This window comes from Rhododendron vialii, chromosome 11a (genome assembly GCF_030253575.1).
Source record: "Rhododendron vialii isolate Sample 1 chromosome 11a, ASM3025357v1".
NCBI classification, from domain to species: domain Eukaryota; kingdom Viridiplantae; phylum Streptophyta; class Magnoliopsida; order Ericales; family Ericaceae; genus Rhododendron; species Rhododendron vialii.
Genome location: NC_080567.1, coordinates 24,222,491 through 24,235,527, shown reverse-complemented (window position 1 = coordinate 24,235,527; position 13,037 = coordinate 24,222,491). Strand labels below are relative to the sequence as shown.

The following is a 13,037-nucleotide window of genomic DNA, read 5'->3' as shown; positions in this document are numbered from 1 at the left end:
CTAGACAATCTCTTTCAGACAGGATGAATAGTGACGTAAACTTTACTAAGAGTAACCGGGTTATTTCAATGAGAATAAGTTATGTCTGGATGAGGCAGAAACCATGGAGTTTCCGCCACTGCCATTTTGTAGGTACTATCGTGCATTTATTGTGGTAATTTAAACCGGTTATCTTGTATGACTAGTAGAATTCACACAAAATTTAGATTTACTGGACATATATACGTATATCAAAAATTAATTTTCGATTTATAAAATAGACGGTTATGGATATTTTATCTCAAAAATTATTGACAAAATTCAATTTTTGATCGATAAATATTACTCCGTATTTTTTGTGTGAATACATTATTCTGCAGATTTTACAAAATGAGTGGTTCATATTACAATTGAGCGCATGATGGGGCCACAATAGGAGTTGCCATTGTTTCTAGGGCTGTAAACGAACCGAATCGAGCCGAACCCTATTAAGTTTGGCTCGAGTTCGTTAAGGTATGAATTCGGCTCGTTAAAATTTTTAGGGCTCGGGTTCGGCTCGGTTGGGTTCGTTATGGTAATAATCTGGCTCGAGTTCGGCTCAGGTTCGATTCGAACTTGAACATTTTTGCTCGAGTTTGACTCGTTAAACTCAAATGAATCGAGCTGAGCCGAATCTAAGCTCGAATTGAGCTTGTCAAGACTCAGGTTTGGTTTGGCTCAGCTCATTAAACTCAAGCAAACCCAAACTCTCTCATTGATCGTATAGAATTTGGGAGAACAATAAGTATTGAATTATATATACAACCTTAAATTTTTTTACATTTACAAATAGACCCCTATTGAATTATTAATTAAATTTAAGTATAAATTCGCGAACCTAACCGAGCCGAATACCGTTAGGCTCAGGTTCGGCTCATTTACAGAACGAGCCTAGAATTGAGGTTTAGATTCAGCTCGTTTAGCAGACGAATCGAACTCGAACGAACTCTTGCAGAGCCGAGCCTCGAACAGTTCGCGAATGACTCAGTTCATTTACAGCCCTAATTGTTTCTCCAGAAATAACTTTTGGATCAAGCTTCTCGTATGCAGTTCAATCTGAACCGTTCATCTTGATAATTAATGGTTCAAATTTGTTAAAATTTTTACCGAAAAAATATAAAAAATATAAAAATAATATTGGACCAGTAAAAATATCATCCGATGCTTGCGATCGAGTGCGCTGCACACATTTGCATTGATTCTCAACAAACTTCTCAGCCTCTGGCTGAAGTTCGACTTCCAAATCTTGTGCCGTCTATCCAACCACGTTTCGAACCTTCTCTCTCGTACATGAGCAGGACCGGAAGCCCTGCCACAACGACGACGAAACTCAGCACAGCACAAAGTTAACAAAAAACACCGTGAGAGTGAGGAGCAAAGCCCAAAATGGACACACGAATCTGCACATCCCTCGGCCTCCTCTCTCCAACTCCCCCTCCCCACCACCACCACCCCATCGACGACTTCAACACCCTCTTCACTCACCTCAACACCCTCATATCCACAAGCCCGTACAATCCCATACCCACACAACACCAAACCAACAAAACCCTTCAATTCGCCTCAACCACCGTCTCCATCGACAACAAAATCGAAAACCCACAAAAACCCACATCCCAGCATCGCCCCAAACCCGCCACAAAAGCCTCCCCGAAGATCCAGACCCTCTTCAAGACCCTAACCGTCCTCGAACGCTCCGTCATCGGCGCAGCCGCCGGTGGCATCGCCGGCGCGTTCACCTACGTGTGCCTCCACCCCCTCGACACCGTCAAAACAAAGCTCCAGACCAAAGGGGCGTCAGAAATCTACAGCAGCGCTTTAGACGCCGTCGGTAAGACCTTCCAGAGTAAAGGCATCCTGGGGTTTTATTCTGGTGTTTCTGCTGTTATCGTGGGGTCTACTGCCTCTTCTGCTGTGTACTTCGGTACTTGTGAGTTTGGGAAATCCGTTTTGTCCAAATTACCCAATTATCCATCCGTGTTGATCCCTCCTACCGCCGGCGCCATGGGCAACATCATCTCGTCTGCGATCATGGTGCCGAAGGAGTTGATAACGCAGCGAATGCAGGCTGGAGCGAAGGGTCGGTCTTGGGAAGTTTTGTTGAGGATCCTAGAGAAGGATGGGGTTTTAGGGTTGTATGCAGGGTACTCTGCTACATTGTTGAGGAATTTGCCAGCTGGTGTGTTGAGTTATTCGTCTTTCGAGTATTTGAAAACTGTAGTGTTGTTGAGGACGAAGCAGGTACATTTGGAGCCTGTTCAGAGTGTTTGTTGTGGTGCCTTGGCCGGGGCAATATCAGCGTCTTTGACTACCCCGTTGGATGTGGTTAAGACTAGGTTGATGACTCAAGGTCATGGAGAGGCTGTGAATAAGGTGGCTGCTGCTATGGTTACCGGTGTTTCTGCTACTGTGAAGCAGATTTTGAAGGAAGAAGGGTGGGTGGGGTTGACCCGTGGTATGGGGCCGAGAGTGCTTTACAGTGCTTGCTTTTCGGCAATTGGATATTTCGCGTTTGAGACCGCGAAAGTCTCGATTTTGAATCAGTATATTAACCACAAGGAAATTTCTAGTGAAATTTCTGCGGCTCCAACTTGATTCAGTTGGTATGATTGTGTTTTCAGGTGTAATGAATTTTTATAATTTGCTATTATTAGCTAGAATTCTGAGTTGATAATCACCTACACTGGCTATGAGAATGCATTTTTTGTATTGAAACGCTCACTTTAAGGCAGTTCAATGGCAATTGTTTGAATTTATTTCTATTTTCCCATCCTGTTTTTCTTTTGGTTGTTTCTTTTCTTTTTTGTTTTTTTTTGGCTCAGTCATTTGATTGTTTCCTACTAGTAATTACCAAATATACACAAATAGTTTTGACCAATGCATGAACACCTCAAAGCAATGTTTGTGTCGACAGTCACGATAAAGACATGAAAGCACTCACATAGGGCTAATTAGAGTTGGGAGTTTTCTTGATTTAGTTAAATTTTCTCCCTATTTCACTGTTTTAGTCCAGAGTGCTACAGTTATATTTAAGTTGAAAAGTGAGTACAGGTTCAAGTTGTAATGAGGTGAAATCTTGTCAACTCAGATGATTGTTTCATGCATGGGAGGCTATGCTTATTTTGCTTATTGGTTGTTTATAAGGTTAAACTGCTATTTCAATTTACATAAGCTGGAAAAAGAAATTTCTTAAGATTTAAATTTATTTCTACTTGAGAATTACAATATGTTGGTTTTTTATTGAGTGCATTGTTTGTTCGATCATAATAGTTGGTGGATTTATGTTGACCTCAAAGTAGAATCACTCTTCGAGTATTTGTTCAGCAGGATAATAGGAATCATAATCTCGAAAATCTCAGCTGAGTTTTTTGTCAATCGTGCTTTGCTAAGTTCTTTGCATGTACAAGTTGCTCCCTTCTTCCACTTAGCAGCACTCACATCTTTAGAACATGGCCAATTGGGTTTAATAATTCAAAACTTCCTTGGAAAATGTAATGTTCAGCTGGAGACATTACGGACCTACCTGCATGACGCTAAGGTTGGATATCTTGGTTACATGAAAAGTATCATCAACTGAATTTATTTGTTGGTACATCATGCCAGATTAGGCGGAACTCGAATGAACAAGTTGGTGTTAGCTCTTTTTTGCAATACCTTGTTGTCTTGTACATTCTCAATTTGCTAAGTGCTTTCAGTGTTCAGATTATGTCAGATAAGTAGGAATTCTGCATGCATATTTGATGAAGAAAATCTGTTCGAAAATTAACTTTACTCATTTGTGCGGAAAGAACTGTTGGTTACCTAATAGAACTTCTTTCAGTTAATTCTGATTCTAGAGGTTGATAATACAGATACCTTTTCAAGTTTTTGGGGCTACAAACTTCACATCCAAACTTCTTCCCGTAGGATGGGTTTTCGGTTTTGTTGTTCTCTGTCTTGCAATGCCATGATGAGTTTATGCTTGCCGAGTCCAAATATTCTCTATTTGTTGGAGTTATCCATAATTGAATGGATAACCGTATGGTATGGTGATTTCGTTGGTGACTCCAGTATACTGCGACTTATCTAAGGCTGTGAATACTTGGTGTATTTGTTGAAAATTTTACGGAATTTCAGATGAATGAAATCGGGGCTACCGGAGGGTCTCTCGAGGCAACCGAGCATGTTCCGGGTTCGTTGTATCTGGACGCACCACAATCAATAGACGTATTGATGTGTGGGATTTCGTAACCCCCGGCCATGATGGTGCATTCATTCCCGTAACCTCCCTCCTTGATGGCAGAAACCAATTTCTGAATTCATTGTGCAGAATTCATTGTGGGAGTTATTACCAAGGGTCTTTTGCTATATATATATTGGTGCATCCCGTTTTGTTCAAGCACCAGAAATTCACAGCATTCCTCACATATTCTGATATACATTTTTGAGAGAGAGAGACAGGCGGTAGTCAGTTCGCCAAGGCGGTCGACGGCGGTGTTCCGACGGCTTGTGGTTTAGCCGAGCCAACCCTGGGAGGAAGACGCCGAACAAGATCCTACAACACCGACGGTAGGCAGCGAATCTTTCCTAAGGAGACTGTGGTATCACATAGGACTCGGTTTGGTTTCAGAGATTTCGGTTGTATTCCGTTATCTCCTGTTCAAGTTTATGCAATCTGTAATTTGTTTCAATCATGTATTGTATTGTATTGTTATCATTGAAATTGTTCTCTAGAATTATGTTATGCCGAAATTTTTCCCAACAGTATTGACCGTACTAGTCTTCTTAAACTGGGGATATTCGCATGCGTATCGGTGTTAGGGGTTGCACAAAACGCATCCGCATTGTTATTTGAGGTAGTTTTTCCCTTCTTTCTTCTTCTGCTAAGTATGAACTGAACTGGACTAATGTTCAAACACACCTTCCTATATGGTGTTTTGGAAATAGGACTTTTGCTTGGTTTCTAGCTGACCGCTCTATGATGTAGAAAATGAGAGGAGATAAGGCTTTTCAGTTCTTACTTGTTTCTCTGTCATTCTTTTCACGGTAAGAAGCTGGATCAAGATTGATTTGTGCACCTTCAGTCTAGTGCAACTGTGTTTCTGGAAGCAAGGTAAATTGAACTGAGGTCATCTCTACAGGTGTAGATGCAATAGTTCAGGAGAACCGCAGTTCGGATTGCATTGGTGATTTCTGTTTGGCAAATTAGACAGTAATTAGTGTACAATAAATGTAAACTACATCAAATGGTCTCATTCGTATTTGCACAAGTTTAAGATAGCACTTTGCTCGTTTCTAGGGAGTAGTCTCAAGAAGCATTGTATCTTGCAGTTCCTACCTTCTCCTGCATTTGGGTCGTGGATTTGCAGAGGGAGTTAAGAGTGAAAAAGGAAAATGACTCCAAAAATGAGACTCAAGCAAATAACTAAATTTACCTCCGCTTTATCTTAGATTTTTGTTTTTGCCTTCAATAGTCAATACTAGAAAATCTCGTCACTTGCCATGATAACGTCTTCAAAATATTTGTTGCCTAAATGCAATTCGCATGGTTTCTGTTTTGAGAACTTTGAAGTTATTACATCTAGAGGTAGCCTGGTATGTATTGGTGTGATCACAATTGCTGTCCATCTCATCTGCTATCCACCTCATCGTCTTGGCAGCGTTTCCCTTAACAATCTGGCCAAAGACCGTCTTACCTGCTACATTTTTCATTGTTAGCATAATCCTTCAGGCGTGAGCGTTTATGTGTAAGTGTTTGTCGCAAATCTTTCATTGATTAAAACATGCTGCAATAATTGTCTCAGGCCCCTATTTCTGGCAGCCTTGAAACTGAATCCGTTGAGAGTCATTGTGCTTAGCACCTGTGGTTGATTCAATTATCCAATAGAGCTAGGCTAGAACCTGTGCGATAACAAGATAACAAGGAGTTACCACATCAATAAAGCAGGATGCCAAGAGCCAGGAGATACCACTTAATTACCAATGGTCTCATCTGCCAAGAGGCAATTGATTTCTTTTATCAACCATTGATCAGGAGCTGAAGACCCTTTTATCATGTTGTCAATGAAAAAAGAAGTGAACACTTGGGAGCAACAAAGGAATATCGATTTGGGTGGTTAAGTGGTAACCTGTCTCAACCCTTAGGGTTAGCTGAGGAGGTAACATCAAGTGATGACAGAGCCGACTCTCACCATGGGCGAAATTTTTTAATTTTTCTTTACCGTTGGAGACTTGCTCGGTCATTAAATTTATAGCCCCTGGATTAGTTAAGATGCATGTAAATGAAATTCATTTCCATGTGCAATTTCAAAATCATATGAAATTTATTTACGGAGTGTAATTTTGAAATTTTATTTCCCGTTCATTTTTTCGAAACAAATGTACTTCGTGGCCACTTAATTATTAATATCCGATCGACTGTAGTCTTGGAAAAATAATTTCTACTGAGTTACAATGTACACGGTTTGAATCAAAATTTTGAGATTGAGTTAATCAAAATTTTGAGATTGAGTTTCTCTATGACACTGAGTAATTATTTCATGCCTTGAACACTATACGAAAGTGTCTCAAATTCTTTCCTACTATATATTTGTGTGGGCTCCACACACTTTATAATATAAATCACACGTATATGTGGTGGAGAAAGAGTTTGGGTCACCGTGCCTAGGGCATTGAATAGTTTTCCGCCAGCCCTCCGATCAGAAACTATCCCTGTTCTTGAATCCTTTTCCGGTTTGTGTTTGGTTATTTTCCCGCTGTTTTATAAACTGTCCTTGATAATCTTGATTCAACAGAGTCTCTCTCTCTCTCCAGAATCACCAAACCCACAACTTCCCTCTCGCTCAAGACAACCAAGATCAAACCAATCAATCCTCCAAAAGATCCAACACCAAAAACCAAACCAAGAAAACTCCACACTACCATGCCACCATCTCCACCTCCGCTCCAAGAAACTTAAACTCCCTCCGATGCCTTCATCTCCGCTCCACCTCGTCCCCATTCTCTTCCTCTTCATCTTCTTCAACTCCCTTCCACCTTCTCACTCCACCCCTCTCTCCCCTTCAGCCAACATAACCCTCTTCGGCGATGCCCACTTCGTAAACACCACCATCTCCCTCACCCCACAACTCAACTGCCGCTCTCCTCCCTCCTCCTCGCCCCAATCCCTCGGGTACGGGAGAGCTTTCTTTTTCGCCCCGGTCCGGTTTCTTGATTCCAAGACCAACAAAACAGCCTCTTTCTCCACCCAATTCTCGTTCGCCATCACCAACCCCTATGCCCCTCTCTGCCCGTTCGGGGAGGGATTTACGTTCTTGATCACCTCGAAAACAGATTCTTTTTCGTATGGTCCCATGGGCGTCCCCAATGGGCAAGATTTTACGTATGTGGCTGTGGAGTTCGACACGATGCTTGACCCGAATGTTGGTGATGTCAATGGTAATCATGTCGGCATCGATGTTGATTCTGTTGTTTCTGTTACCTCTGTTGATGGGTTTTCGAAGGGGATTGATTTGCAGAGTGGGAGACCATTGACAGCGTGGATTGAGTACAGAAGTGGAGAGGGTATGATCAAGGTAAAAAAGATTTGACATTTTGTATCATTCCCATTTTAGTTATGATCCTGACATTTATTTTTTATAATCAAGGTTCCATTTTTGTAAACCTTTTACAGAAAAAAATCTGGACAAACAAACAAACCTTACAAAATCTTCTATAATTAGTTGATCAGTGAACTGAATTAATGGGTTTTCTTAGTTTTTGTTTGCACATCATATCTGTGCTCAAGTGATTGTCCATCGTATGGGTAAATATTTTCTATAATTTGTTGATTGAATGACTTGAAGAAATTGGGTTTTTATAGGTTTGGGTGGGGTACTCGCAAATCAAGCCCCCGAGCCCTCTTCTGATCGCCCAAATCGATCTTTCGAAGCATTTCAAGGAGTTTATGCATGTGGGTTTCTCAGCTTCAAATGGTAGAGGCTCTGCCATTCATCTTGTTGGTGGATGGAAGTTCAAGACTTATGGACTCCTGCCTTCGGTAATGCCAATGGAGACAGTTGGAGGAGAAGGTGACTGTTTCATGTGCTCCTCCCCAGAGGATTTAGGAGGGCAAAACAGTGATGCCAATTACCATCACATAAACAAGAGACTAGGAGAATTGGCACTTGGTTTAGGGGGATTAGCTGCATTTATCATTTCGTTGTCTGCTATCGTTGTCATAGTCATTTGGTGTATGACAAGGAAGAAAAGACTAAATTCCAGAGGATCAAATGAAGGCCACAGATACCAAGGGAACAAGCTACCGAAAAGGCTCTCGCTCTCCGCGATAAAATCAGCCACAAAGGGATTCAACCACAACAGAATCATAGGTGAAGGAGGGTCTGCTACTGTTTACGAAGGGTCCCTTCCCTCTTGTGGATCGGTGGCGGTGAAAAGGTTCAGTCAAGTGAGCCAAATCGGTTCTTTTCGCAACCAATTCTCTACTGAGTTTGCGACGATGATGGGTTGCTTGAGACATAAACACTTAGTTCAGCTCCAAGGGTGGTGTTGCGAAGAGGACGAACTAGTCCTAGTTTACCAGTACATGCGAAATGGAAGCCTGGACAAAATCCTCCACAGGAACAACAATGCCTTGTCTCTTTTACTCACGTGGGACAGGAGAGTGAAGATAGTCCTTGGCGTTGCTTCGGCTCTCGTATATCTCCACGAAGAATGTGAGAGGCAGATAATTCATAGAGACGTGAAAACTTGCAATATAATGCTGGACGATGAGTTAAACGCGAAGCTAGGTGACTTTGGTTTGGCAGAGGTTTACGAACATAGTTGTAGGACAAGAGATGCGACGATTCCAGCCGGCACAATGGGCTATCTAGCCCCAGAGTACGTGTACTTGGGTGTTCCCACTGTGAAAACTGATGTTTACAGCTTTGGAGTGGTGGTATTGGAAGTGGCATCAGGGAAAAAGCCTGTGAATGAGGAGGGGACTCTGCTTGCTGATTATGCGTGGGAGTTGTGGGGGAAAGGCAAGTTGATTGAGGCTGCTGATTTGAGACTGAGGGGGAAGTATAACAGGTTGGAGATGGAGAGGATGCTCATGGTGGGACTTTGTTGTGTGCATCCGGATCATGAGAAGAGGCTGACGGCGAGGGAGGCGGCTACAATGATCAGAGGGGAGGCGCCGCTTCCCGTTTTGCCGGCGAGGAAACCGTCGGTGAGCATTCGGTCAGGTTTCCCTGGGGGGTTTGATGAGTTTATGAATTTCTGTGGGGATGCGAATTTTGATTTTGATGACACCCCTTGGTTGACCCCTGAGAGCCATTTTTAGTTCGAATTTCCCTGGAATAAGTGAGTTTGCTACAAACATGTAACTGCCTTTCGGTATTTCACATGCTCTGATCTTGTCTTTAGCCTTAGATAATGTACACTTTGGGCACGTTCGATTGCAGGATTATTGGGCACATTTGATCGCGGAATTATTTTTGGTATTATGCTTTAATGAATTAGGTAAAAACATGGCCCTTTTTGTGTTTTGCAGAAATAAGATCATATCACTGTGCTTGGATCAATATGAAATGAGACTATTTTGTTGTAGTTTCAAAAGGATCAGTTTACTAAATCTAAGCAGAATATGAAATGACACTCCAAGGTTGGCCCCTAAACCCTTTTGTGAGGTTTGAGATTTCCTGGCAAAATATTTGTGTGCATGCTTTTTGGTATTTTGCTTGCTTTATATGATCTTGGTTTTAGCCTTGGATATCATATCATACCATTTATGTTTTTCAGATAGGGGAACAAAAACATAATCCTTGGTGTGTTCCCATTCGGCCGCAACTAAATCTGCTCTGCATCTCAAAAATAATTTAAATCGCTTTTCTTTTAGGCTCTTTCTCTACCTCTAGAAAGTATACAACACAACGTAACGTCATGGCAAACACATATGAGAACAAAAAATATAATCCTTCGTGTGTTCCAATTCGGCCGCCACTAAATTTGCTCCGCATCTGAAAAATAGTTTAAACCGTTTTTCTTTTAGGCTTTTCCTTCAACTCTAGATAGTATACAACGCGACGTAATATCACGGCAAACACAAATGAAATAAAATAAAGGATTGATCTCCTTAATGACGACCTACCATCAATCATTTTTCACGGTCACCACCACTGACCCTCGAGGTCAGAAGTGATTCTGAATTTTTTCACCCAGAACTCTTTAGTGTAATGTTTTTCAATTCTGCTCCTCAAAAGCTAATCTAATTTATAGGTACGAATATCAATGTGGACTTTCGACTAAGTTAACTTTTTTATTAATTATTGATCATTCTCTCTCTAAAGGAGAACACCTCATTCTAACCCTAAAATAGCCTTAGAATTTATGAGGGATAAGTTTAGGCTGTTACATTTATGTACATAAAATTCAAATACTGAGCTGTTTTATTATATAGATTCGGGTGAGAAGTTATTGCCATATGGCTTGATCTGTATTCCGGTGATGCTCTTCCGTTGAAGAAAAAAAAAACTTTTTTATTAATTAGTTACTTCATTTTTGTTAGCTATTTTATAAACTATATATATATATATATAGAGTTAGGTTCCGGTGAGGGATCCCTCATTTTATTAAAATGAGGGACTCCCCTTCCCGATTGAATTTCGATGATCCGAGCCGCTCAAAGTGATCAGAACGTGATTTTAAGGGTTCCCATGAGAAATCAACAAAAAAAATGACCGGGAAGGGCTTCATCCGAGCAGTTTTCATTGAACGGTTCAAAAAAAACTGCTCGGATGACGCCCTTCCCGGTCTTTTTTTTTGCTGATTTCTTGCGGGGCCCCTTAAAATTACGTTCTGCACACATTGAACGGTTCGGATTTTCAAAATTTGATCGGGAAATGAAAGTCCCTCATTTTAACAAAATGAGGGATCCCTCACTTGAAAATTCCTCTATATATATATATATATATATATATATATATATATATATATTTACACACACAGAAATCTTCAAGTAAGGACCTTAAAATAAGGATCTTATATGCGGACCTCTCATTTCTCGCCTTTCCCAATCTGATATCGATGATCCGAGCCGCTCAATGTGATCAGAACGTGATTTTAAGGGTACCCGTTAGAAATTGGCAAAAAAAATGACAGGGAAGGGCTTGATTTGAGCAGTTTTTATTTGAACCGTTAGATAAAAAATAAACAAAAACTGCTCGGATGAAGCCCTTCCCGGTCTTTTTTTTTGCTGATTTCTCGCTGGTACCCTCAAAATCATGTTCTGAACATATTGAGCGGCTCGGATCATCAAAATTTGATCGGAAAATAGAGGTCCGCATTTTATTAAAATAAGGTAGTCCTTATAAGAAGGGGATTATATATATATATATATATATATATATATATATATATATATATATATATATATATATATATCGGGGCGGTTTCGGGGACACCCAAAAAAACTCCTAAAAAACATCTCATAGTTTCCGATCAAATTTTGATGATCTAAGCCCCTCAATGTGATCAGAACGTGATTTTAAGGGTACACGTGAGAAATCAGCAAAAAAAAATGACCGGGAAGGGCTTGATCCGAACAGTTTCGAACAGTTTTTTATTGAAGGTTCAAATAAAAACTGCTCAAATCAAACCTTTTCCGGTCATTTTTTTTGCTAATTTTTCGCGGGCACCCTTAAAATCACATTCTGCACACATTGAACGGTTCGGATCATAAAAATTTGATCGGGAACTATGAGATTGAAATTATGGGTGTTTTTTTAGGTGGTTTTGTAAGGACCTCTCCATTTCTCCCATTTTCTGTTCGAATTTCAATGATCCGAGCCGCTCAATGTGTTCAGAACGTGATTTTAAGAGTACCCGCGAGAAATTAGGAAAAAAAATGACCGTGAAGGACTTCATCCGAGCAGTTTTTATTTGAACCGTTCGATAAAATATAAACAAAAACTGCTCGGATGAAGCCTTTCGGTCTTTTATTTTGGCTAATTTCTCGCAAGTACCTTTAAAATCACGTTTTGAACACATTGTGTGGCTTGGATCATCGAAATTCTATCAGAAAATGGAGGTCCTTATTTTATTAAATTAAGGTGGTCCTTAGGAGAAGGGGACTTTATATATATATATAGTCTGTCTCCCGTAAGGACCACCTCATTTTAATAAAATGTGGACCTCCCTTTCTTGATTGAATTTCGATGATCTGAGCCGCTCAATGTGTTCAGAACATGATTTTAGGGGTACCCGCGAGAAATCAATAAAAAAATGACTGGGAAGGGCTTCATCCGAGCAATTTTTGTTTGTTTTTTATCGAACGGTTATAACAAAAAATGCTTGAATGAAGCCCTTCCCGGTCATTTTTTTTGCCGATTTCTTGCGGGTACTCTTAAAATCACGTTCTGAACACATTGAGCGGCTCGGATCATCGAAATTCGATCGAAAAATGGGAGAAATGAGGAGGTCCGCATTTTAACTAAAATAAGGACTCACTCATTTGAGACTGACAGTATGTATATATATACACACACACAAACAGAGTCCGGATCCAATGAGGGATTCCTCAAGGTGCTACCGTGCGGGACTCCCCTTTCCCGATCTAATTGTGACGATCCAAGCCGCTCAAAGTGATCAGAACGTGATTTTAAGGGTACTCGCGAGAAATCAGCAAAAATAATAATCGGGAAAGGCTTGATCCGAATAGTTTTTAATTGAACGGTTCAGTAAAAAACTACTCGGATCAAGCCCTTCCCGATCATTTTTTTTGCTGATTTCTCACGAGTACTCTTAAAATCACGTTCTGCACACTTTGAGCGGCTCGGATCGTCGTAATTCGATCGGGAAAGGGGAGTCCCGCATCATAAGGCCGTGAGGAATCCCTCATTGGATCCGGACTGATATATATATATATATATATATATATATATATAGAGTCCCCTTCTCCTAAGGACCACCTTAACTTAATAAAATAAGGACCTCCATTTCCCGATAGAATTTCGATGATCCAAGCCACTCAATGTGTTCAGAATGTGATTTTAAAGATA

The 13,037-nt window shown here is 40.7% G+C and overlaps 2 protein-coding genes across 2 annotated transcripts; both read left to right on the top strand.

Annotated features, from left to right (window-relative positions):
* The first annotated feature begins 1,246 nt into the window (after positions 1–1,246).
* LOC131306622 (protein MITOFERRINLIKE 1, chloroplastic) lies at positions 1,247–2,780 on the top strand. Its single transcript, XM_058332979.1, has one exon. The coding sequence runs from the start codon at positions 1,405–1,407 to the stop codon at positions 2,611–2,613; it is 1,209 nt and encodes a 402-aa protein (XP_058188962.1). The 5' UTR covers positions 1,247–1,404; the 3' UTR covers positions 2,614–2,780.
* Positions 2,781–6,625: 3,845 nt separating this feature from the next.
* On the top strand, positions 6,626–9,635 carry LOC131306619 (L-type lectin-domain containing receptor kinase S.6). The gene is made up of 2 exons (XM_058332974.1): positions 6,626–7,571; positions 7,859–9,635. The coding sequence occupies exons 1-2, from the start codon at positions 6,966–6,968 to the stop codon at positions 9,320–9,322; spliced, it is 2,070 nt and encodes a 689-aa protein (XP_058188957.1). The 5' UTR covers positions 6,626–6,965; the 3' UTR covers positions 9,323–9,635.
* The last annotated feature ends 3,402 nt before the right edge of the window (positions 9,636–13,037 follow it).